This window comes from Myodes glareolus, chromosome 19 (genome assembly GCF_982192425.1).
Source record: "Myodes glareolus chromosome 19, mMyoGla1.1, whole genome shotgun sequence".
NCBI lineage: Eukaryota > Metazoa > Chordata > Mammalia > Rodentia > Cricetidae > Myodes > Myodes glareolus.
Window position 1 is genome coordinate 54,778,783 of NC_142044.1, and position 24,449 is coordinate 54,803,231.

A 24,449-nucleotide genomic window follows, 5' to 3' on the forward strand; every position below is an offset into this window, starting at 1 on the left:
AAAAACTGGATTTATGCATACCTGTTGAAAGGAACTCTAAGAATAGCATTGTTGGGGTGGTAAATTAGTGCATTGTTGCATCTGACCCATTGCCCTAAGTGGTAGTGGTACCAGGGTATTTCAAACCAAGCCATAAACATCTTGATTATCTCAGTGAAGGATGAATACTTTGTAGAAGTTTGTGCTCAGCAAATATAATTTTTGCCTCATGTAGATAGTTTATTGTATTACAAGGGAGCTTAAATCACTCTTGGCTCCATGGGGAGAGATATTGTAACTATCATAAGAATTCTCATAATAAACTTTTCAAATTTTGATTCCATTGCTTTGTTTCCTAATAGATTTTTCTTAGACTCATCTGACAACATACTTATGTAAAATTCAGTTTAATAACAGATTGAGATGACATATTTCAAAGTGAAAAGATGGAATTTGTCTCAAGATAGAAAACTCACTAAAAATAACTCTCAATCTTAAAATGCAATCTTATTTCAATGTCTAGAAATAAAACGAAATAGCAAGATTGCAGAGGACTATCTCCACATGGGAAAAGTACGAGGAAACTATTTTAGCTCACGCCACTGGCTGATTTTTTAGTCTATAGACATGAAAAACTCCCTGAAAGAGCAGCGATAGCGCTTGATTGTCTTTCATCTGCAGATTTTATTTCAAATATCCATGTGTGGTCATTTTCTTTTTTATCAATGTTTTTAATCAAATTTGATAAAGTAATCGCTTCTAAGGTAGAGGTATGATGGCTACTTTAGATAGAGGAAAATGAAAGTTTTTTTATAAAAATGAGATTGTATTAAGAAAAACAGATCAAAAGAAAATGTGTTCATTAAGTTTTCGGGTTACCTGAGATGTTTCCCCCAACTTTGTGTTCCCTTTCCAATGCATCAAAAAATGTCACCCAGATCTTCTCCCTGCTAGAGCAGCAAGAGACAGAGGCAGTCATTTCAACAGACTGAGTAGAGCTGCCGAAATGGGTCCGATGCTGAGTTTCATGCTGTGTTATCCCAGAAACATCTTCTTTCTCTGGGGCTGAGCACTTCTCTTGAGTTAGAGGACCATGGAGTCATCATAATGGGTGATGGGGTTGGATTCCTGCTGAGCATGACGATGGTCCTGACATGCAAAAACTTGCAGCAGTAATTGCTGCTCTTAAGGGCCAGTTTCAGTTTCCAATTAATATGCACAGAATCATTGAAAAACTTCACAGGGAATCTAGTGTCTTATCCAGGGTAGAAAATTCTAGAAATGTAAGCAACAAATGTTCATTAAACAGTATAGCCCTATCCTGGAAATATTTTAAATGTGAAATTTTTCCTTTTGAAAATTAACTTAGCTTACTTGTTTTATCTCACAAGGTTTCATATCTGTCTTTATAGGAGTTAGATGCTGATGGAGGGCTGGAAAATATGCATACATCATTTGTGCAAAATATTGTCATTAAGAAGAGAAAATTTTTTTTCATCTTAACTAATTTGAATTTACATTTAATGGCAATACAAGAACAGTGAACAGTGTGTTGGCCAGGGCAACCTAGCACCTGCTTATAAACCAAGACACTTCCAATCAACTCTACTGGGAAATTCAAGTCTAAGAATTGGGGAACTCCAGACATATACCTAGAAAAGTCTGGACAACGGGTAGGAGTTCACTGTTGCTCCCATCTTTCCTCCAGCCATCATGGTAGTGACCTTAATAATCACAACCATCTACTCACTGAAGGCCTTTGTGGGAAAGGCTATTTTGCCCCTTTTATTGTTTTAACTGAGCTATATATTTTTTTCTCCACTGCTTTCCTTCCTTCCCCACCCCTTCTACTCTCTCCATGATCCCCATGCTCCCAATTTACTCAGGCAATCTTGTCTTTTTCTACTTCCTATGTAGATTAGATCCTCATTGTTGTCTAGGATTTATGTTCTTTGGAATTGTGAATTGTAGGCTGTCTTTTCTTTGTTTTATGTCTAAAAGCCACTAATGTGTAAGCACATATTATATTTGTCTTTCTGGGTCTGAGTTACCTCACTCAATACTATGTTTTCTAAATCCATCCATTTGCCCACAAATTTCAAGATGTCCTTATTATTTTTCTGTTCTGTAGTACTCCATTGTGCAAATATACCACATCTTTATACATTCTTCAGTGGAGGGGCATTTATGTTGTTTCCAGGTTCTGGCAATGACAAACAATGCTGCTATGAACATAGTTGAGCATATGTCCTTATAGTATGATTAAGCATCCTTTGGTTATATGCCCAAAAGTGATACCGTTGGGTCTTGAGGTAGGTTGTTTCCCAATTTTCTGAGAAATCACCATAGTGATTTCCAAAGCAGCTGTACCAGTTTGCTCTCCCAACAGCAATGAAGGAATGTTACCTTTACCCCACATCCTCTCCAACACAAATTGTCATCAGTGTTTTTGATCTTGGCTATTCTTATAAGTGTAAGATGAAATCCCAGAGTTGTATTGATTTGTGTAGAACATGGAGACATATTGGACGGTGTTTGTCCTGCTATTTTTCTGTTTTTCTTCGGTCCAGTCTTTTGTCTAATTTCTCTCTTTCAGAAGAGAAAATCTTGCTCTCCACCACTATATATTAGATGAACAAATTTGTTTTATTTTACAGGAGTTCATAGTTAAAGATTGCTAGATAGTGGTTATTTATCTTACTTGTTGATGTAACCAGATATAGAAATACCTACAGCGGTGGTTCTCAAGTGTGGGAGTGACACCTTTGGGAATCGCATAGCGGATATTTGCATTACTGTTCATAACAGTAGAAAATGACAGTTATGAAGTAGCAATGAGAGTTTGATGGTTGGGAGTCACCACAAGATGAGGAACAGTGTTCAGTGGTCGAAACACTAGGAAGATTAAGGACCATAACCTACTGGATATACTGCTGGGTCTGTGGAGGTGATTCTAAAAAGGGTGAACTGGGTGTAAAGAACCCACCCTCGCTGATGTGAGTGGTGCTACCGTAAGGAATAGAGTACCAGAAATAATAATTATATGGAAAATGAAGACAGCTGATCACCAGCAAATAAATAAATAAATAAATAAATAAATAAATAAATAAAATAATTCTGCTATTTCTTGTTAGAATGTCATAGTTTGAATACAATATTGATTTTCAAACTAAAAATGAAGAAAAGCATGTGAAATTAAAAGGTATGACATGGTGTCATACATAGACTATACATATTTAGTTTATTCTACTTTGAAATTATTTATTGGTTTATTAACTAAAATATTAACTTGGCTTGATGGTTAATTTTAAGTGTAAATTTGATACAATATGAGTTCCCTGACAGGAGAGTGTTTTTGTTGTTGTTGTTTTTATTTTGGTTTTATATTTTGGGAAGAGAGTTTTAATGAGGAATTGTCTAGATGAAGCAGGGCTGTGGACATGTCTGTGGGGTAATATCTTCACTGTTTGGCCTGAAGTATGAGAGCTGCCTATTGTCAGAAAGACCATTCCTGCAGCTTTGGTCCTGGACATGTGTAGAGAAGGGCGGGGAGGGAGGAGCATATGTAAACATGCAAGTGTTTACTCCCTCTGCATGTTGACCATGAATGTGACCAGTTGCCTGACTTCCTGCAATGATGGACTATAATCTGGAATTGAGAGCTAAATAAGCTTTCTCTCCTAAGCTGCTTGTTGTTGAGATATTTTTATAACAGCAAAAGAAATAAAGCAGAATTCCTGGGAACCCAGTTACTGTTGGGAAGACACCACTGACAAAGCAATTAGTTCAATAGAAGATGCTCTCTGTGAAACTTTGGAAAGGACACCAAAATGTAAACATGATCTAATTTAGTCTAAGTATTTATATTCAGGAATGCTTTTTTAAATTTTACAAAATGTAAACATTTCTATAGCCATGATCTTTCACTATCAAGTGTATAATGTCTGTGTTTCTTGATCTGTTTCCCTTAAATTTATAAAACAATTGATTGGCAAAAAAAAAGAAAGTAAAACAACAACAAAACCTAAAACCTAACTAATCTTAGGTCAGAGAAGTCAAGTCACTTCAGTCTGAGTTATAGTCAACCACAACCTAAAATTATTAAATGGAAAATTCAGAAATAAACAGATGTGAAATTTAGAAAAAGAGAGAAGTTTCAACAATATTGTTTGACCTATAAAACTTTAACCGTAAATTCCTTAATATTTATATAACCTGCAGAGTTGCCTTCACATTTTATATATAAAATTACTAATACATTACAAAAGGTTAGGGCCTCACCACTCATCGGAAATGGCATTTCCTTCAGACAATATCTCAAAGGTCGGTGTTAGAGAAGATGATAGCAACCATACGCTTGGGTTCACCATCTATCAAAAAGCAAGCGCAGAGTCCCACCTGGGCCTTTCTCATCAACAAATGAGGCTTCTATTGCCGAAAAGAGGTTTATCCAATCAAGTTGTTGGCCAAAGAGGCAGCATGGGAAACACCCCCCCAAACAACCCAGGCTATTGCCAAGACTATTGATTGTTCGCCACAAATTGACTGAAGACAGAACATACATAAGTCGTTGAACACAGACCTGTCGAGCTGGTGGCTATCTAGAGCCATTACCCCTACAGACATGGGCCTTGAAGGTACTCTTCATGCCACCAAAGAAGAGATGTGAACACAAATCCAGCTACAAATCCTTTAATTTACAACAATGACCTGCCTGCCCAATACATTGGTACAAGAGCGACACAGAGCTTATGGGAGGAACTAATCAATATCTGATTGGTTTTCGGGCACACTTCATGAAATGAGACCTGTACCAACACTGCTTGTGTGGCCAAGCAAAAACCTGAGATTAGATCAGCCGGGGACCTGAGGGAAAACTAAACACTTCTATCCCACTCAAGGAACATAGCTATAAAGTGACCCTAACAACATTCTGCTATACGCTTAGATCAGTATATTGCTCTGCCATCATCAGAGAAGCCTCCTCCTGCAGCAGATAAAAGTAAATACAGAAAACCAATATCAAATAATACGTAGAGATTTAGGGACCTTAGAACACAGAGTCCTAAATGGGATGTCTCCATCAAAACCTCATCCTCAGGGCTCAGAGAACTCTGCAGCAAAGGAGGCAGAAAGTGTGGTAGGAGCCAGAAGGGATGGAAGACACCAAGTAAACAAGGCCTTTCATACATAACAGGTCCAACAACCATAAGCTCACAGAGACTGTGGCAGCAGACACAGGACTGACAGGGTTCTACACAAGAGGGTCCTAGAACTGAAAGGAATGGACACACGCCCCCACCCCTAACCCAGAAGCTATCTACAATTGATAAATACTTGCAAATGAAAAATTAAATTTCTCCCAATGAATTTCACTGAGTAAACAAATTAGTCCTAAAGGTCGGCCCCATACCCAGCAGTAGACGGCCAATACAAAACAAACTCAATGGTATTTTGGAAGTCCTTTGTCTTATAATGTTGAGACAGAACAGTCTCTTTTTTTCTTTATTTTATCTATCATAATTATTATCACTAATTATGTTTACCTTTTGGGTCTTTTGTTTTTATTCTAACTCTGGTTTTGTGTGTTTGAGATTCCTGTCTGTGTGAATGTGTATGCCTTTGAGTCTACATGTATTTCTTGTGCATTTCCTCTGGCTCTTTCTCTTGTTTTTGTTTTTATTTGTCCTATGAGAATGTGTTTGTTTTTATTTGATTTTATTATGTCTTATTTTATTTATTATTTCTTATATGCTTGTTTATTTTCTATGGAGATGTGGAAAGGGTATGAATCTGGATGGAGAAGAACTTGGAGGAGTCGGGGACTGTTCTAATTGAAATATATTGTATAAAAAAGCATATTTTAAATTAAAAAAGGAGAAAAAGAGTAGGCTGGGGTAGCCTGACATCATGGCACATGCCTGCATTCCTAGTACCCGGGAGGTAGAGACAGGAAAATCTGGAGTATGAGGTCAGTTTGGCCTACATGAGACTGTCTTAAATAAACAAAAATCAGAAACAAAGACAAAACAGTAGCAACAACACAAGCTGGAGGCGTGAACCGTGGTTTGCTTCTATTGGAGTGCCCTCAGGGCAGAATTTCCAATGTCTTTGGAGGCACAGGGCTCACTAGTAAGTCCTTCAGAGCCTATGACTCTCCTCTGTTTGTAGATGTTGCTACACTAGCGACACACCTCTTCAACCTTTCCTGCCAGAGAGGACTTTGTGGACAAGTGTTCCCCTTGTCCAGGTATTTCACAGGCACTTATGATGGGTTTCAAACCAGTTCATCAACTCCCATACTCGTAATGTTTTATATGTGGTCACAAATGACAGCCGAGTATGAATTCTGGCCATATGTTCAAGGAGATGAAAATTCAAAGGAGGATAATCTCCGCCAGAGCAGTCAAGAATTCATATATCACTTCATTCTCATCTTCTAAAATCGTTAAGCACCTCCTTTACATTCTGGACCACCAGGCAGGGCACAGCAATTAAAGAAGACACCTGTCCCCAAGCACTGTCAGCGTGGTGACAAAGAAGATTACATCAAAAATCAAAGCAGGTTTGTTAAGTCCTGCAACCCGAGCGGAGAACTATAGGGCAACAAAAGGGGATCATTTAGACCTGGAAAAATAGGAGGCAGCCTTCTGACGGAATTAACACCAGGCCTGCATCCCAAATGTACAAACTTTGATAGGAAAGTTAGGAAGGTGATTTCAGAAAGAGAAAAGCTCAAAGCCCGGGCACGTGTGTGTTGTGCGTGCGTGTATGTGTGTATGTGTGTGTGTGTGTGTGTGTGTGTGTGTGTGTGTATAGGGAGAGAGAGCTGTACAGAGATAGCTGGCAAATGGTACATTTAGGGACCCAATGAGAGACAGGTAGAAAAGAAGTACTTTTGGTGAAACCAAATTCTCTTTGGCTTACAAAGTGGTATGCTATAAAATCATCTTGTTTTTGTTTCAGTTTCTGAAGAGGACAAAGGATTTGGACCTATTTTTGAAGAGCAACCAATCAATACCATTTACCCGGAAGAGTCACTGGAAGGAAAAGTTTCACTCAACTGCCGGGCACGAGCCAGTCCATTTCCAGTCTACAAGTAATGCACCCCTCTGCTTTTTTCAGATGGAGGGCTAGGGCTGCAGAAAACAGGAGACACCGTGACCTCAGATCTTTAGGGAAATCGCTAGGATACGTCTGTAAGGTCCATCGACTCAAATATGGAATACCCACTACTGAAAACAGTATATGATATTTATGTACCAGTAGCTCTCTTAAATGTATGTAATAATTTATTATACACAGATTATACAGGTAGGTTTGATATTATCTAATGAGCTGTGCTTTCAAACAAATGAAATGTTACATAAAAACTGTGTGTGTGTGTGTGTGTGTGTGTGTGTGTGTGTGTGTGAACATAAATTAATTTTATGAGCACTGTCCAGGATAACCCAAATCTATTAGTGACTGATAATATCTCTGTATTAACTACATTCAAAAGTTTGCCCAGTTAATTCCAGAAGGTGTTAGTCTTTTTAAGTCATCTCCAACCTCTGTCTATCTCTGACAGCCCAGAAATATGTCTTAGGCAGGCAGTGGTAGTGCATGGTTTTAATCCCAACACTCGGGAGACAGAGGCAGTTGGAGGCGGGTGTCAGCTTGGTCTACAAAGTGAGTTCCAAAAGAGCCAGGGTTTCACAGAGAAACCCTGTATCAAAACACACACACACACACACACACACACACACACACACACGAAAATGCGTCTTAAACATTTCTACATTTCTATCTTCTGAAAATTACATGAGCAACTCTTCCTCTGTTACTGGGTTACTTCTTTGTGGTATCATAAAAACTTGATGAGAAGTAAAAATGGTTTCACTGCTACAGAGAGTTTATAAAACTGTACCAGCAATTTAATCTGATTCAAAGAGTAAAAGTTGACTAAATGCCAATGAATTTGAATTTCCTTGTGAAGTGTTTCTATGAAATAAAACCAAGTGATGGGAAAATGGGACTGAAGTGGACAGTTGTCACCTGACTTAATTGAAGTGTATCAATTAATAACTAAGTGTCTGATAGTAGACGGTCTTCCTACTATAAAACAGCTTTCTACTATAAAAAGTTATTGCCAAGGAAAATAGCCTTTTCTCACCACTTAATTATAATGGTGTTTGTTTTTTCTTGCCTCTGGCTATAATTACAAGATTGCTACGAAAGTGAAATATGAATTTAGATATAAAATCACCATCCTTCTGACATTATTTTTATTGCTTCAATTTCTTGCATGGGGGCACAATATAAATTATGAATAACACGTTTGTTCTAGAAAGCATTTGGTTATTAGAGTAACTGCAGTGGCCTCTTCACACAGTCCTGGGCATGGACCGGCATTAGTGGCAGGATGTGGAGATTTATCACAGAAAAAAATTACAATAAATGATGCTAAATACTATGTTAGAGACATTGGCTTGACTGTGTAAGTGAAGCACAGATGCTGGACCAAAACACGGGTGTGATGATATCCTCAGAAACCTCCAGATAGTGTGGACTCTCAAGCCTATTTCAGGGATACAGATTCCACGAGCCTGTCTGTACTAGCAGCCTCCAGACTGGCTTGGAGGCAACCAATGAGCAGGTCCTATGTTCAGTGTTTCTAGGAATACAACATGGACAGGGCTATTGTCCTTCCCCACACAGAGGCTGTGGGAATGGCAAACATGTAATCTGGCAAAGATGTCACTGACTCCACCCCACAGGTTTTAGCCGAACAAAATCCGCAGCTTGAGCTGGCTTGACTGTCCATGTGTTAATATAGGAAGCAGAGGGAGCCAAGTAGATACTCAATCCTGACAGAGAGGGGGCCACATCTGACAAGAAAATGAAAGCTAAAGGGGAGAGAAGAGGAGAAAGACTTGTTTGGTGGTAAAGAGAAATGCCTGAAGTTTTTCCAGTGCACTAAATTCCAGGGCAGACGGCACTGCCTTAGGTAATCATGCAATCTGTCCTTCACATGTAGTCTTGTATTTGTAGCATGCTCAGTGGGGATTGCTTATGCGTGGTGGCACCCTGTGCGGTAAGATGCATAATAAGTAACTTCACTTGCCACTCACCAGCCTTGTACACACGTTCCCCCATCTCCATGCCCAAGCAGCAAGCACTGCAATATAAATACATATCTAAAGGCACGCCTAGGGATTTCAATACCCGTTTCTGAAAGCCAACAATGGACTCGCCTAACACAGTGAGGTAGGAAATTATATGATATCCCAAACAACCATAACCAGAGGAAGTCAAAGCAATAAAGACAAGCTGCAGCCAATAAAGTGGGGGAAACTCCACCAGCTGGAGCTGCCTGGCTGAGAAACACACGCCATGGTCGCTCCACAGCACTTGCTTTATTCCAGCGACTCAGTCACACATAGTGCTCTCTGCTTTAGAAATTAGCTCTGGCAGAAAAATTATACCTGAAAAATATCATAAACACATCCTGACATCATGCACTTTTGCCATTATCCTTACCTGCATCAGAAATGTATTTGGCACCCAAAAAGCAGCCACAACTGCCCCCCTAAACTTCACGGTGAGGACTCTGGTCTGATGGTTTTTCTGGGACATTGGTTTAAAAGGCAGACACTGGCAAGGCATGGGATGATTGCAAAATGGTTTCTTACTATCATCTTAATTAAAAACTCTTTTCTACATGCGTTCTTCTCAGCAACTCACTCAAACAAAACCAAACAAAACAAAACAAAACAGCAGACTTCTATTTATCCCCCTTTAGTGGGTCGTATTCTTAGCCACAATATTTCTCATTGACGCCACCATACATAGGAGTATATGGTGGAGGGAAATGCCTTCCATAAATGTTTCCCCTAAAGAAAATCTGAAGAGTATAAATGAACACTAAATCCAGGCTGAAGAACTTCTGATTTTGCTAACTTATTTGTAGTTTAGAGTTAGGACCCAGTGGAGTAATTTTAAACTGTGTGATTGCCCCCTGGTGGTCAATGTGTGTTAGTTGCTGAGCAGACAGCCTACCTCCTTTAGTTTTATTGGAAAATTGCAGTGCTTTTTTAGCCAGATAATGATAATTTATGTTTTAAATCTTCTACAGATATGTTTTTAATAATTTATACAATGTATCTATATGTATATGAAGCCACATATGCAATGTAGTTAGCAATGTATAACTATCAAATATGCTCATATCCAAACAATAAGAAATCAGTCTCTGGAATGAATCTCAGTAACATGTTTTTCTTTTAGGATGCCTCATTTAGGATGAGGGGATGTGTCATGAGCCAGAACTTACATTTCTGTGCCTTAGCTAAATTATCATTCATGTTTCCAAGTACTCAGAGTTACAGGTTGTTAAGAGATAACAGTGAGTGCTGTACAACCATCTCACTTCCCATGGAGCTATATGAAAACACTTCAGTCTGAGGTTAGCCCAGCAGAGTTTCCAGGTCTCGTGACCTTCAGAGTGACATTAATGTCTTTTTCTCAAGATGGAGAATGAATAATGGGGATGTTGACCTGACGAATGACCGCTACAGTATGGTAGGCGGAAACCTTGTCATCAACAACCCTGACAAGCAGAAAGACGCCGGGATATACTACTGCTTGGCATCCAATAACTATGGGATGGTCAGAAGCACGGAGGCGACCCTGAGTTTTGGATGTAAGTAATCACCACCTTTTTAAAGTGTGGGTTTATTTGTGTGGAATGAAATCCCACGTGTTTTGATTATTGATAAAGGTCTGTATAAATTGGGGTTTAATTCTGCGATGGTAACTATCTCAGCTTTTATCTTCCATGAAAAGTACTTTTCTTGGAGAGATGTTTCAGAGGTTAAGTACAGTAACTACTCTTTAGAAGCACCAAGGTCAGTTCCTAGCACCCATGTTGAGTAGTTTACAACTGCTTATATCTCCAACTCCATGGCATTCAATGCCCTGTTCTGGCTTCCATGGGTAGAAAGCAAGCACACCCACATACACACACCTGCCAAATATCACATATATTTATACAAACACACACATACGCACACACATACACACACACACACCTGTCAAATATCATGTGTATTTACACAAACATACACATGCACATACACACATACTCTCAATATAAGTAAAATTAAAAAATCTTGTCCCTATGAATATGAACCCTCTTACCTTATCATTCCAACCATAGTGACACTCTGTGACTTTTAAAGAAGTCACATGACCTGCTCATTTAGAGGTGGCAGGTTGTTGTTAGTAACATGAGTAACACGCTTGTGAAAATTTCAATTAGGATATGGTAATTCTGAGTGACTGTCATGCTGTGTTCAGCAAAGAGAAAAAAAAACAAGAAAGCAGGCTGCTGGCAAGATGTGCCATAGAAGAAACACATTGTACAGGGTAGTGCGATTTGCATGGTAAGTTTAGTATAGGAACAGCACCACGAGTGTTGTAGAGATGATGGAAGAAAATGGGACTTGATGGTGAAGAATCCTGGACGGTTCTCTGCAATCTATCAACAGGGAAGTGGTGCCAGCATGAAGGCCCTCCTGGGGTGAGAATTGCCTATTAGGAAAAAAAAATCTGAGATATGCAAAGTGTGCTGTGCCTCTACTAAGCCTCCCCGCATCCGTGAAATTATCTGGCTCTTCAGTGTTTAACTTCTGTGGACTGAGATTAATTCAACTGTGTTCTAGTTAGTTGATTATCTTTAAATTGGATTAAGACATTTTTTAATGCGGGTCAATAATGAAAAACATTTCAAAAAATACTTGTTAAAATAAAAGTGATGTAGGAAGTCCTTCTGTATATATGTTGCTTTTATTAGTTAATGAATAAAGAATCTATATTGGTCTGTGATAGGACAGAGTAGAGCTAGACGGGGAAGTGGGGAGGAACTAAACTGAATGCTGGGAGAAAGAAGGCAGAGTCAGGAGATGCCATGTAGCCCCACTGGAGACAGGCACTGGGACGGAACTTTATCCAGTAAGCCACAACTATGTTTCAATACACAGATTTAATGTAGATGGGCTAGTTTAAGATGTAAGAGCTAGCCAAAAAGAAGCTAGAACTAAGAGGCCAAGCAGTGATTTAATTAATACAGCTTCTGTGTGATTATTTTGGGAGTCTGGCTGGCTGGGCAATGAACAAGCATATCCTACTACAAGGTAGAGTTTGTTCGACAGGACAGTGCTACATTGAAAGGGGAGCTGATTACAGTAATACAACTCCAGTTTGTGATTTTATGTCATTTTCAATCTTTGCTAAATACATTATAGGGTGAAAACAATGTTTCAAAGAAGCAGGTCCAGGGTGAGATAGGTCAAGAAACAATCATATTAAAGCAAAGAGCGTTGTAGATAAAAACACATCAAACTTAGAGAGAATTCAGCACTCCCACTGCACTAAAGCTTTTTGCTTTTTAATTTTCAAAGAAAGCCAAGTTAAGAGACAGAAACATTCTTCTGTTGCTGCAGTAGCATGGGAGCTAGAGAAATAACTTTAAGGTGGGACTGAGCATATGAGTTTCTACTCTACAACCAGAGATCAACGGAGCTTTGCCAAGTTTAATTAAATGTCAACTGAACAAATGAGGCTGGAAAGGGCACTCAGGTACCATTAGCACCTCGGGTTCAGAGATGTGGCTTTGGGTTTTCCTCTGGAAAAATACAACATGAAGAGCACCCGGGTTTCCAGAGACAGGCAGTGTGTTAAGCAGAGGTAAAAGTAGGTATTGTGATTTGGGTGTGAAGCACACAAGAGAAGGAGAGGAAGAAATTAATGAGAACCATTATCAGTCAGAGAAAGGAAGAACCTAAGCACTTAAGGATCAAAAAAAATCAAACAAAATGTGAGTTTTAAGCACATAGAAAAAAGATATTGGGGGTTGGAGTCTGGGCTGTGTGGATCACTTTCCCAATGTCCCCTGTGTTCATTCCTCAGCTCCTTCCACTGAATCTCCAAGCATTGGCCAGAAGGGATACACCTGTCTTTCCTCTCTAGTTTCTGCAGCTCTTTGTCTTGGACTGACCTCACTGTGTTTCTCACTGGTCTTCACTGAAAACCTCCCTAACCCCAAAGGAACATTTTTAGGTTAGAATTACGGAGGCTGCTCTGAGTCCATGACGGAACTGTATGGCTCGCGCGAATCCCAGCTGTGGAAACAGGATACTTTGTACCGGTGTCCAGAGCCAGCCCAGCTCTGCCACATCGTACACACAAGTTACCGAAAGATGACACTTAACAAACATCTCTTTCTCCTGAGCAGAGTGAACATTTTCCTTTTCCCTTTGACAACTAGATCTCGACCCCTTTCCTCCCGAAGAGCGTCCAGAGGTGAAAGTGAAGGAAGGGAAAGGCATGGTGCTTCTCTGTGACCCTCCGTACCACTTTCCAGGTAAGTGGGGTTTCCCGAACTATAGACACCTCGGGAAGGGAAAGGCATGGTCCTTCTCTGCGACCTGCTGTACTGCTTTCCAGGTAAATGGAGTTTCTCAAACTATAGACACCTCGAGAATTAAATGAGGTCATTCGCGTGTTCTAGCAATGATAATACGCTAACAAATACTTAATTTAGCTAACAATCATGGCCCATCATTAATTTAATGAGATTCATTCTTTGCATTTGTGCTGTGAACCTTTCCTGGGGGAAAAACATCTCACCATGGACAGGACACTCATCTAAGAAAGGATTTCACCCAAGACTAGCTTAATGAAGCAGTGAGTTTAAACTAGTATCCCGTAGCGGGACATGGGAGAGGTGTCGTTTACATAAGCATGGACAAGTGAAGAACAGCTACACCACTGAAGAAAATGCCTTTCCTCCAGCAGCCACGAACTCCCTATGACATAATTATATGTTAGGAAGGGATGGAGCTTTATGAGCCCTTCTCCTAGAAGTTAAGTGAATCAGCGTCAAGCAGATATCACGCAAGTAAACACATCCACCGAGCGTTCTTTTTATTTATTTATTTATTAAAAATTTCCACCTCCTCCCTGCCTCCCTTTTCCATCCCCCTCCCCACTTCCCTCTCCCTCTCTAGTCCTAAGAGCTGTCAGGGTTCCCTGCCCGGTGGGAAGTCCAAGGTCCTCCCCCCTCCATCCAGGTCTATAAAAGTGAGCATCCAAACAAGCCAGGCTCCCACAAAGTTAGTCCATGCAGTAGAATCAAAACCCAGTGCCATCGTCTTTGGCTTCTCAGTCAGCCTTCATTGCCAGCCACATTCAGAGTGTCCAGTTTGATCACATGCTCCATCACTCCCAGTCCAGCTGGCCTTGGTGAGCTCCCATTAGATCAGTCCCACCGTCTCAGTGGATGGATGCACCCCTCATGGTCTTGACTTCCTTGCTCATGTTCTCCCTCCTTCTGCTTCTCATTTGGACCTTGGGAGCTAAGTCCAGTGCTCCTTTAGACCAATGTCTGTACAATATCCAGAGGACAGCATTCTGCAACAGCGTCACTTTGTGGTCATCACTTACAAGTGGCTGTAGATGCTTTTCCATCTGGGTTCCTTAGACACGTGGCCCTAAACTTAAGGGTTTCTAGTCATTTTAGTTTATAAACAGTAGCTATGTTGAATTGTACCTTATTAAAGTTTCTACCTCAAAAGAGAAATTAGGGAAGATTTTCCAGAACTTATGTTGAATATTCAGAAATAGAACAGCACAGAGGAATGATGTAAGGTCAGTTTTTCAACTTCATATCTGCAATACACTGTGATTTATAACTAAGCACTAGAAAAGGATAAAGATATGATAAATTATTAATATCCTTTAAGTCAGTGATCTATGAGAATAATTGTGTACTTCAGAAAGGGAACACAATTAAAAAGCACCTGTTAAAAATTTAATTTTAAGTACATATTTATTTCATTTGATATGGTTACAAGAATGGCTGTTATAGTATATATTCACAGTCTTGTTTTCATTTGTTTCATGTTTCCCCTGAAAAGGAAATAATGTTTTATGTTCTTTATATTTTAAATGTGACTTAAAACATATCCATAGAAAATGAAACAGAACATTCTGCTATAAGTAATTTTGTGTGGAATGCACTGACTTTGTATGTATTCCTAGACATATAGACATATATATTCCATACATGATTATGCACATATATTACATGTAAATTTTCATGTACATGAAATTTCATTATGCATACATGAAAATTATACATATATTTTCTTATAAAATACTTGTAATTTTCTCTGTACTGCAAAAAAAACACAATTAATTGCCTCATATAGGAGGGGCCTATGTACAGTGTTACAACAGGATCCCATCAAAGAATAGATTTTTGCTGAGGAACTGCCAAAATTGAGCAAATCCCTCTCCTCTTCAGAGTATTTTCCACAAGCAAGGTAATGGCTGCCCAGTGACTCACTTTGCTTACTCAGTATTGGGTGAGCTCTGTTGACTACGAAACCCCTATGAGCGCTTCCCTTCAACTAGACACTGCTCATTGCAGAGGACACCCCAGTGGAACAGAACAAAAAGAGCTGCCAATCCTCAGAGACCTCTGGTGTGATTGGAGTACTTAAAGACACAGGATAAAAGAGAGGGAGAGGGAGAGGAAAGGGTAAGTGATAGTTTAGATTTTAGAAGGGGCCTTGGTAGGAAGGAATTCATGACTAAAACCATAACAAAGTGAAGGAGCTAATGGTATAAGCGTCTGAGATGACATTCCAGGAGGGCGAGGAAACAAGAACAAGGGCTGAGGTAGGACCCTGGGCGCAATGCAAGGCAGAGTATCTGCAGCAGAGGGGATGACGCAGAAGGCAGTAAGACATGCAATGAAAGTTTTGGGAACTGTACTGTAGAGAGAATAACATGGAAGGCAGTAAGACATGCAATGGAGGTTCCGGGAGCTGTGCTGTGGAGGACCTTATCATGTATGCATAGCAACCATGTACTTTAACTTTTAGTGATATTTGCACTTGGAATGTTGAACAGAGGAGCCACATGATATGAGTGGTTACCACTTTAAGGTGGTTAGAGCAGGCTTCTCAAACTGTGGGCTGCACCTTCCCAGGGGTTGTACATCAGATTCATAGCAGTAGCAAAATTAGGAGGAAATTTCTTTTTTTCCCCTTTGCCTGATGTTTTGTTTTCTAAATTTATTACATACAATATTGTGACGGTTTGAATGTAATTGGCCCCATAAGCTCATAGAGAGTGGTACTTTTGGGAGGTGTGGCCTTGTTGAAGGAAGTGTGTCACTGTGGAGGCAGGCTTAGAGGTCTCTTTTGCTTAAGTGTCATAGTCTACTTCCTGTTGCCTTCTGATAAAGATGTAGCCAGCACCATGTCTGCCTGCATGCTGCCATGCTCCCCACCATGATGATAATAATGATAATAGGTTAAACCTCTGAAACTGTAATCCATCACCTCAATTAAACTCTTTATAAGGTTGTGAGGGTTTCTGTGGTCACAGTGTCTCTTCACAGCAGTAGAAACCCTAAGACAAATATATTTTATAATGTCCTTTCCACTTCCCAGATTAGTGCTACTCCAATCCTCTCCACCCCCTACCCACTTAACTTCATATTCTCTCTCCCTTCCTCCCTCACTCCCTTCCTCCCCATCCCTTCCTTCCTCCCTCCCCTTTCTCTCTGTCTTCCTCTCTTCCTGAAAACAAAAGCAACAAAAAGTTAATACACAACAAACCCCCTCCAGAAAAGACAAAAGTAACCAAAGAAAATACATATAGATATACACACACAAACAAAAATCATAGAATAGATTTTATGTTTGTCCATTACTCCTGGGCATGAAGACTAACCTGGGGTGTGGTTGATGCACCAAGTAACAAGTCACTGGGAAAAAACTTATTTTCTCATTCTCGTCAGATATCAATTGTAAATAGCTTCTTTTGGAGTCTGGGACTTGGGCCCACTTTTATTTCCCACTTCTTGTATTTTTTGTTGTTCAAATCTATGCAAGTTTTATGCATGCCATAACAGTTCCTGTGAGCTTATGTGTGTATCAGTCTTGCTGTGTCTAGAAGATGTTTCCTTGGAGACATCCGCCACCTCTGGCTCTTACAATCTTTCTTCCTCCTCTTCCCCATTGATCTCTGAGTCTTGAGACATTTGATTAAGGCTGAGTACTCCAAAGTCTATCATCATCTTCACATTGTCTACTTGTGGGACTTGATGTCAGTTCTATACTGCAAGAAGAAGCTTCTGTGATGAGGGCTGAATGAGGAACTGATTTAAGTTTATATCAGAATACCATTATGAATAATTTTATTGCTGTGTTCCTTTAGCAGAATCTTAGTTATATGTTGTCTTAGGGTTTCTGTTGCTGTGAAGAAACACCATGACCAAAAAGCAAGTTTGGGAGGAAAGGATTTATTCAATTTACTCTTCCATCTCATTGCTCATGAGCAAAAGAAGACAGGACAGGAACTATAGAGGCCATGGCAGGGCCGGGAATGGTTTGCGGGGAGTTGCGGCTTACTGACTTGCTTCCCATGGCTTGCTCAATACACTTTCTTAAAGAACCCAAAACCAGTAGCACTATGAAATGAAAAGAAGAATGTTGAGACTCTCAAAAGTACTAGCTATAGATGATTGATAGATACAGAAAGATAGATTCAATTGTTCACCATGACAATTATATTCTTAAGAATATGGTAGTTATGAGAAAATATCTCAACTTCTAATATTTACGGATTTGTAGCTGTTGACAGTTGACTTGTAATTAGGAAGCAGAAACTTTATTTTCAGAGAAAAGATTAATATTTAGTGGGCAATATTTTCTTCTAGATGACCTCAGCTACCGCTGGCTCCTGAATGAATTCCCTGTATTTATCACAATGGACAAGCGAAGGTTTGTGTCTCAGACCAATGGCAATCTCTACATCGCAAATGTTGAGTCTTCTGATAGAGGCAACTACTCCTGCTTTGTGTCCAGCCCTTCTATTACAAAAAGTGTGTTCAGCAAGTTTATACCCCTCATTCCAATACCTGAACGTAAGTATTTTCTTTGTTATGTTGTTTTTGCAGTTGTCTGTTGAAAGTGCATTTATAATAATGATTCATTGTCTTCCTGTGGAGGGAAGCATATCGTGTATGCTGGATTGAAGACTCAGTCTTTAGCTTCTGAAGTTCGGTTTTACTCAATAAAGTTTCCCAAAAATGGATGAGTTCGTATTCATCACTTGTAGCTTAGGAAGTATATGGAAGGTTGATTCATTGGTTCAGGGCCTTACAGAATTGTCACAGAAATGCCTGGGATCTGCTTTCTGTTTTATGACCATTTTTACTCTCTAGGACATTTGTAATGAGACTAAATACTTAAGTCAAATTTTTAAAAAAAGTAATTACATAATTAGAAAAAATAATTACTTTGGGAACTATTTACATGGTGCAAGTTAAAAGAAACAATTGCTATTTCTGCTTTAAGTGATTAGTATATATTACTGTGGCCTGTGTGCTGGGGTCATTCTCCAACTCCATTTTTAATTTCAATTTTTTTCTATAATTTTTAACACTCTTTGAGGTGTGCTTTATCACATCACAGCTTGTGTGTTTCTCTTATCCTAACTTCACCCCAGCTCTTCTGCTACTTTAGGAGTGAAGAGTACCCTCTTCAAAACAGTTCTGTTTGCTTCCTCTTCTTCCATAGCGTGGGAAGTGCCACAGCGCCCCTGGCATTCCTTCTTCACTTCTTGGAAGGAAAGAGTTGCTTGATATTCAGCAAACACTGCTGACATTCTGGCTGGACAGTCCTGGCCACAAGGCTAACTGAGGTCTCTGGAAAGGGGCCTTGCTCACCTCTCCCACTTGGTTTCACATTTGTGTCTTCCCTCCATCTTCTACCCATTTTCTCACTTCCTGTCTCAGTGGTGCACCGAGGTCACCTTCTATAGTCAACCCCTTTGGTTGCTCTGGCTCACGTCCCACCTGGTTCAGGGCATCAGCCATCGCTCATTTCTTTTCCTGTACCATCTCAGGATTCTGCCTTCTCACTCACAGTGTTCTTTCCTAGTCAGTGAAGGCCATCTGGAAAAAGCCTAAGAAACTCACATTCATTCAATCAAGGGACAGTTTTCAGTGCCCATTCTTTTTGGTATTTGACATTTTTTTATCTGCCTCTCAGAGAGTTCCTTCTCCTTTCCTCAAAGCTCACCTACCCCCCTCCGGCAAGCATGAATCACAAGATGTCCCTCTTCCCCATATTCCCCTGCCATCATTTCTAGATATTCTCCCTGAACTACACATGTTCAGAGGTATTCATATAAATTCACATCTCTAATTTTTTCTCTTGTGTTTAGGCTTTAGTTATATCTTCATTCTAGACTTGTCCCCCAAAGCTCTCCAGGATGCTGAGTGTTCAAGACATGCTTACTACTGTCCCAGCAAAACCACTTCTTCCTCCTAGCCTTCTTCAGCCTGATTGGCCATAATGGCTTGTATTTCCTAACAAGTAACATTTGCGTTTATCAATTCTTCCCTTCCTCTGATATTCAGAACAGCTAACCCTGTGGCTTTTAGTTAAATCAATATGTAAGCCCCTGGAAAGTTCTGAGAAAAACATGCAATGCAGATTCTGACTCCAAAAGGCTTAAAACTGGCATCGAGGTCTTACTTTGAGCCAAAGGTAAGAACTATACTACTCTTAACAAATCCCTCCACTGTTTACTATTAACAAAACTGATCTCAAAACTTCTAATACCGGGTTTGGGACCTTCCATGTTATGCATTCAGCTTTTCTTTAGGTCGTATATTTTAACGTCTTTTTGGCTTTCTCTGTGTTTTATTTAGTTCTGAACTTTGTAATGAACTGGTTCAATTCAGTTTCTATTTTTGCTCAGGATTCCCATTTCTGCTCTGACATTCTGATTTCCTTATCTGCTGACCACTCTTTTAGACTAATTATTTGGTTTTGCCTTCCGTATTGCTGTGGTACGTTTATTTGTTTATTTTTATGCAGTATAAAGCACACACTCATGTTTTGGTGGATAATGACACGTTAAGCTTTTTGGAGTCTGGTTTGTCAGCACATATTTCTGGGCCTATGATGTGATGCCCAATGATGACGCACGGTATCTGTAATATAACCATACCACTCTAAGAGTAAGAACGGTCATGTTATGGTCATGGTCTCTCTCTCTCATTTCTGTTGCTCCATTTCCTCAGTTTCTAAAGATAATTCCTTCTTCCATTTTTCTCTTTGCTTAATCCACCTCTTTCTCTCCCTTTCGTCTCTTTCTTCTCTTCCAATTTTCATATTCCCATTTCTCTCTCCTTGTTCTACCTTCTCAAGTGTCTTATAGGATTGCTCACAGTGTTTTATATGTATTTGAAGCCCCATTAATGAGACCTTGAAATTCTGTAGCTGATTTAGTGCAATTAGTTACAGGTGTATGTGTGATGGAATTTACACTTGCACACATTGTGCATAAACAAATCTATGTATTGGGACACCAACAATATCTATATCAAGAAAAACTTTCTGTATTGGTGCAGTTCTAAAGTACAAAATTCCATGATGCTAAAAAGGAAAAAAAGGCATTGTGAATAATATACTATGGGTGTCTGTGTTTTCTTTTCTTTTTAATATTAGGAACAACAAAGCCATATCCTGCTGATATTGTAGTGCAGTTTAAGGACATCTATACCATGATGGGCCAGAACGTGACTCTGGAGTGTTTTGCTCTTGGAAAGTAAGTATACTTGTGTTTTCCATTGACATGCATCAAGACAAAGAAGGCTTTGTGCCCTCTCAGAAAATAAATGATGCAAGAGCTGGCTGTAAATGCCAGGTAGTCTTCTTCAAGCACGGCGGATCTGGAGATTTCATGCCTTCTCTTTCTAGCCCTGTTCCTGATATCCGGTGGCGGAAGGTGCTAGAGCCGATGCCTAGCACGGCTGAGATAAGCACCTCGGGGGCTGTTCTCAAGATCTTCAATATCCAGTTAGAAGACGAAGGCATCTACGAATGCGAGGCTGAGAACATCAGGGGAAAGGACAAGCACCAGGCAAAAATTTATGTTCACGGTAGGTATTTTAGTTTCCCACGATCGCCGTCAATGTCTTATTCAAAGACTTTTCCATACCTGAAGAACTATCACAGAGTAATTATTTTAAACCATGTGACCTATATTATATTGTTCAGGTAAGTTAGATGTTTACCTTATGTCTAATTACATCGACAACTCTGAGTTACAGCCAATATGAATGTATACTTTTGATAACATGATTATAAAGATAGACTGATAGTTGTTGATGATTTTAAATGTTGCTCATTTATTTAAATTTATTTAAATGTTGCTCTATTATTCTCTTTTCTTCAGTATCTTTATTTATAGAAGAACCTATGCATTATGGCTTAAAGTTTGAGTCAGTGGTTTGCAAGGTTTAATATGCCTCAAAATTCCCTGAGGGGCTTGTTAAAGTACTGGCTGTTGGGCCTTCTTTAGAATTTCTGATTCAGAAGGATACCATGAGCCTCAGAATATTTCTTTCTGAAAACTCCCCAGGTGCTAGAGAACCCCTGGTGTAAAGAATCATCTCTTTCTACTTTAACAAAATTATTTTGGTGCAAGTACTTAATCCTTACCCACCATACTAAGCATATCTGGGAAGACAGATTTTTTTTATTAAAATTTATTTTTTTTCTTAAAATTAACTAAATTTTATTTATGTGTATGGGTGTTTGGCTGTTAGACCCCGCACTTTTCTGTGGATACCCACACCGAATCCAGGCGCGCGCTTTCCCGAACACGGGCCCACGAGAATGGACGATTGTCCTGAGGGTTAAAAGAGACACACACAAAAAGAGACCTTTGCTCATTTACCAGAGTAAATGGCAACTTTATTAAACTCAAGTCAGGTATTTATACCAGTGGGCAACCAGGATCAAAAAGGGCAAGGCCTCCTCCCAACAAAAACAGGAAGGAGAATAAAGGCCCCAGTAAAGGAAAACTCCTCCCACCCAGAGGGGGCTGGGGAACTGACCTCTGTGGGAGTTTTTCCCCAGGCAGGTGGTCGAGGGTTCAAGGCAATGTCAGACAGGTTAGATGGGCCTTGGTGCCTGAGCTTCTTTGAGGCAGGTTGAGAAATTACCATTTTAAAGTAAAATAGATCCCTCAGGCTAATGTACCAGGCTGTAGCAGAACCAAGGACGGAACTAGCAGGAAGCTTAGCTGGTTAGTGTAAACATTATTTGCATCCAGTATTTTGGTCTCAAGGATCAGGGAGGACAGGGTCCCACATTTGGCCTGCATGTATTTATGTATATGATATGTGTGCCTGGTTCCTGCAGAGGCCAGAAGGGGCGTGAGATCCTCTGCAACTACAGTTATTGAGGGTAATTAGTGTCATGTGTATACTAAGAATCTGATACAGTCTCCAACAAGAGCAACAAGTGCTCTTTATCACAGAGCCATCTCTCTGTAAGAGGCTCAGGACATTAGACCTTCTTAAGGCTGAAGTCATCATTACATCTTTCTATAATATGGAATAAACAACTAGGTTTCAATAAATTCGTTCTGATTATCTGTTTTTCCTGTGTGATCCCCAGAGATCCTGTAACTCCTTACCTAGACCAGACTGAACTCAAACTCATAGCAATGCACTGGTCTCCTCTGTCTCCTGCTGTTTTGTTTCCAACTCTGGTTAATGCTCGTTTTATCTTCTGCTAGTTTCTCTCCAACACAAATTTTGACAGAGTCATCTGAAATCTAAAAAGGGTTGTCTCCATGCCCAGTTGTATTCTGTCATAATTTACTCCAGTTTGTTTCATGAGGCTTTCTCTACTAAAGCCTTTCTTCTATGATCACCCAGAAGCCGATCATCTCTTAGCGCCCTCTGATCAGACCTGACAGCATCAGTAGTCACTCTTGATCCATCTCTCCTCTTTCTGTGCCTCCTTGTCTGTGCTTGGCACCTGTATCCTGCACTTCATCTACACGTACCACTCCCGTTTCCCCTTCAGAGTCCCCCTGTGCATACCACTCCACTAAGTGATCAGAGTCAGCAACTGATCTCTGATCCTTCTCTGGTTCCATCCCTGAGCATGGTTCTACAGCCTGGAGATCTAATGCAGATATTTCCCCGAACTGCAGACTTGAATACCCGATGTCATTAAAATGGCATGTCAAGTGTATGTGAAATGGCTTCTAATGGAGAGAAAATGGCTGTAGGCTCTCTGAATGTCTTAAATAATATTACCACTCTTGTACTGGATCTATGAATTATAGATGAAGTTTTTTTTTCAATGCATTTAGAAAACTTTACTCCAGGTTTTCAGCAGAGTAAAATTCTAAACTGTCAAATATCTAAGGCACTAAAAGGATCATTGTGACAGAACAGGCATTTGGATGAGGTTGTTCACAATAAGTTTATTTATCCTTTACTAGTAAGATATCTTAATTTTTGTCTGTATGCTTAAACAAACTATCTTTAAAATCTGTATAGTGAAACCACATGCAAAATTAACTGAGTTGATTCAATTATTTATTCTTATTATTGTATTAATAATTTAGTGACATCAATATGTCACCTTGGGGGACCAAGGTGGCAAAGATGCCATTAAAGTATTGAAGAGATTCTACACAAAATAAAACATGTATTCAACTAGCAAATTCACTAGCATTCAATCTCTGAAAGTTCTCTCTATATGTTACAAATGGTTAGTGAAAATAGGAAGTTAAATCAGATTGTATACTGCATAGTATGCTTAAAGAGACACGTGTTTATCTATGTATTGGTACAATGTTGATAATCTGGGGAGTTCAGAAAATATTTTCTGATTTCATATACATATATGTACATATATGAATATGTATATGTGCATATAATATAAATATATGTATATTACTAGTAATATGTGTATGGTACTTTCCAGGGAAAATAAATGTAACACAAGGTTTAATTTTTAATTTTCAATAAAAAGGAAATGGTCCACTCCACTAAGAGATCTGTCTCTATCTATTGATGGAGGAGGATCATCTGTCTATTGTTACTTTCATTGGTTAATAAAGAGACTGCCTTGGCCTTTTTGATAGGCCAACCCTTAGGTGGGTGGAGTAGACAGAACAGAATTGTGGGAGAAAGAAAGCAGAAGCAGGCAGTTGCCATGACTCTCCTCTCCGAGACAGACGCAGGTTAGGACCTTTCCCAGTAAGCCACCACTTATGGTGCAACACAGATTATTAGAAATGGGTTAGAGCAATATGTAAGAGTTAGCCAATAAGAGGCTACAGATAATGGGCCAGGCAGTGTTTAAATGAATACAGTTTCCGTGTAATTATTTCGGATAAAGCTAGCCGGGTGGGCGGCAGGAAGTGGCCCATCGTTCCTTCTACAATCTATCTATCTATCTATCTATCTATCTATCTATCTATCTATCTATCTATATTCCTTTTCTTAGTTTGTACTATTAACTTACATTTCTTTGGGCTACTTAGATAATTGAAATGCTTAACAAGAGTGATTTTTCATGTAGAAATAT

The 24,449-nt window shown here is 39.5% G+C and overlaps 1 protein-coding gene across 4 annotated transcripts in view; it reads left to right on the forward strand.

Annotated features, from left to right (window-relative positions):
* Positions 1–24,449, forward strand: part of Cntn1 (contactin 1) — a 304,667-nt gene that overhangs the window by 172,832 nt on the left and 107,386 nt on the right. For all 4 annotated transcript variants that reach the window (XM_048444803.3, XM_085678791.2, XM_087899195.1 and 1 more), the window contains 6 exons: positions 6,946–7,078; positions 10,491–10,663; positions 13,289–13,384; positions 17,756–17,962; positions 20,559–20,658; positions 20,811–20,992. In XM_048444803.3, coding sequence (XP_048300760.1) covers positions 6,946–7,078; positions 10,491–10,663; positions 13,289–13,384; positions 17,756–17,962; positions 20,559–20,658; positions 20,811–20,992 — 891 coding nt within the window. The remainder of the gene's footprint in view (positions 1–6,945; positions 7,079–10,490; positions 10,664–13,288; positions 13,385–17,755; positions 17,963–20,558; positions 20,659–20,810; positions 20,993–24,449) is intronic.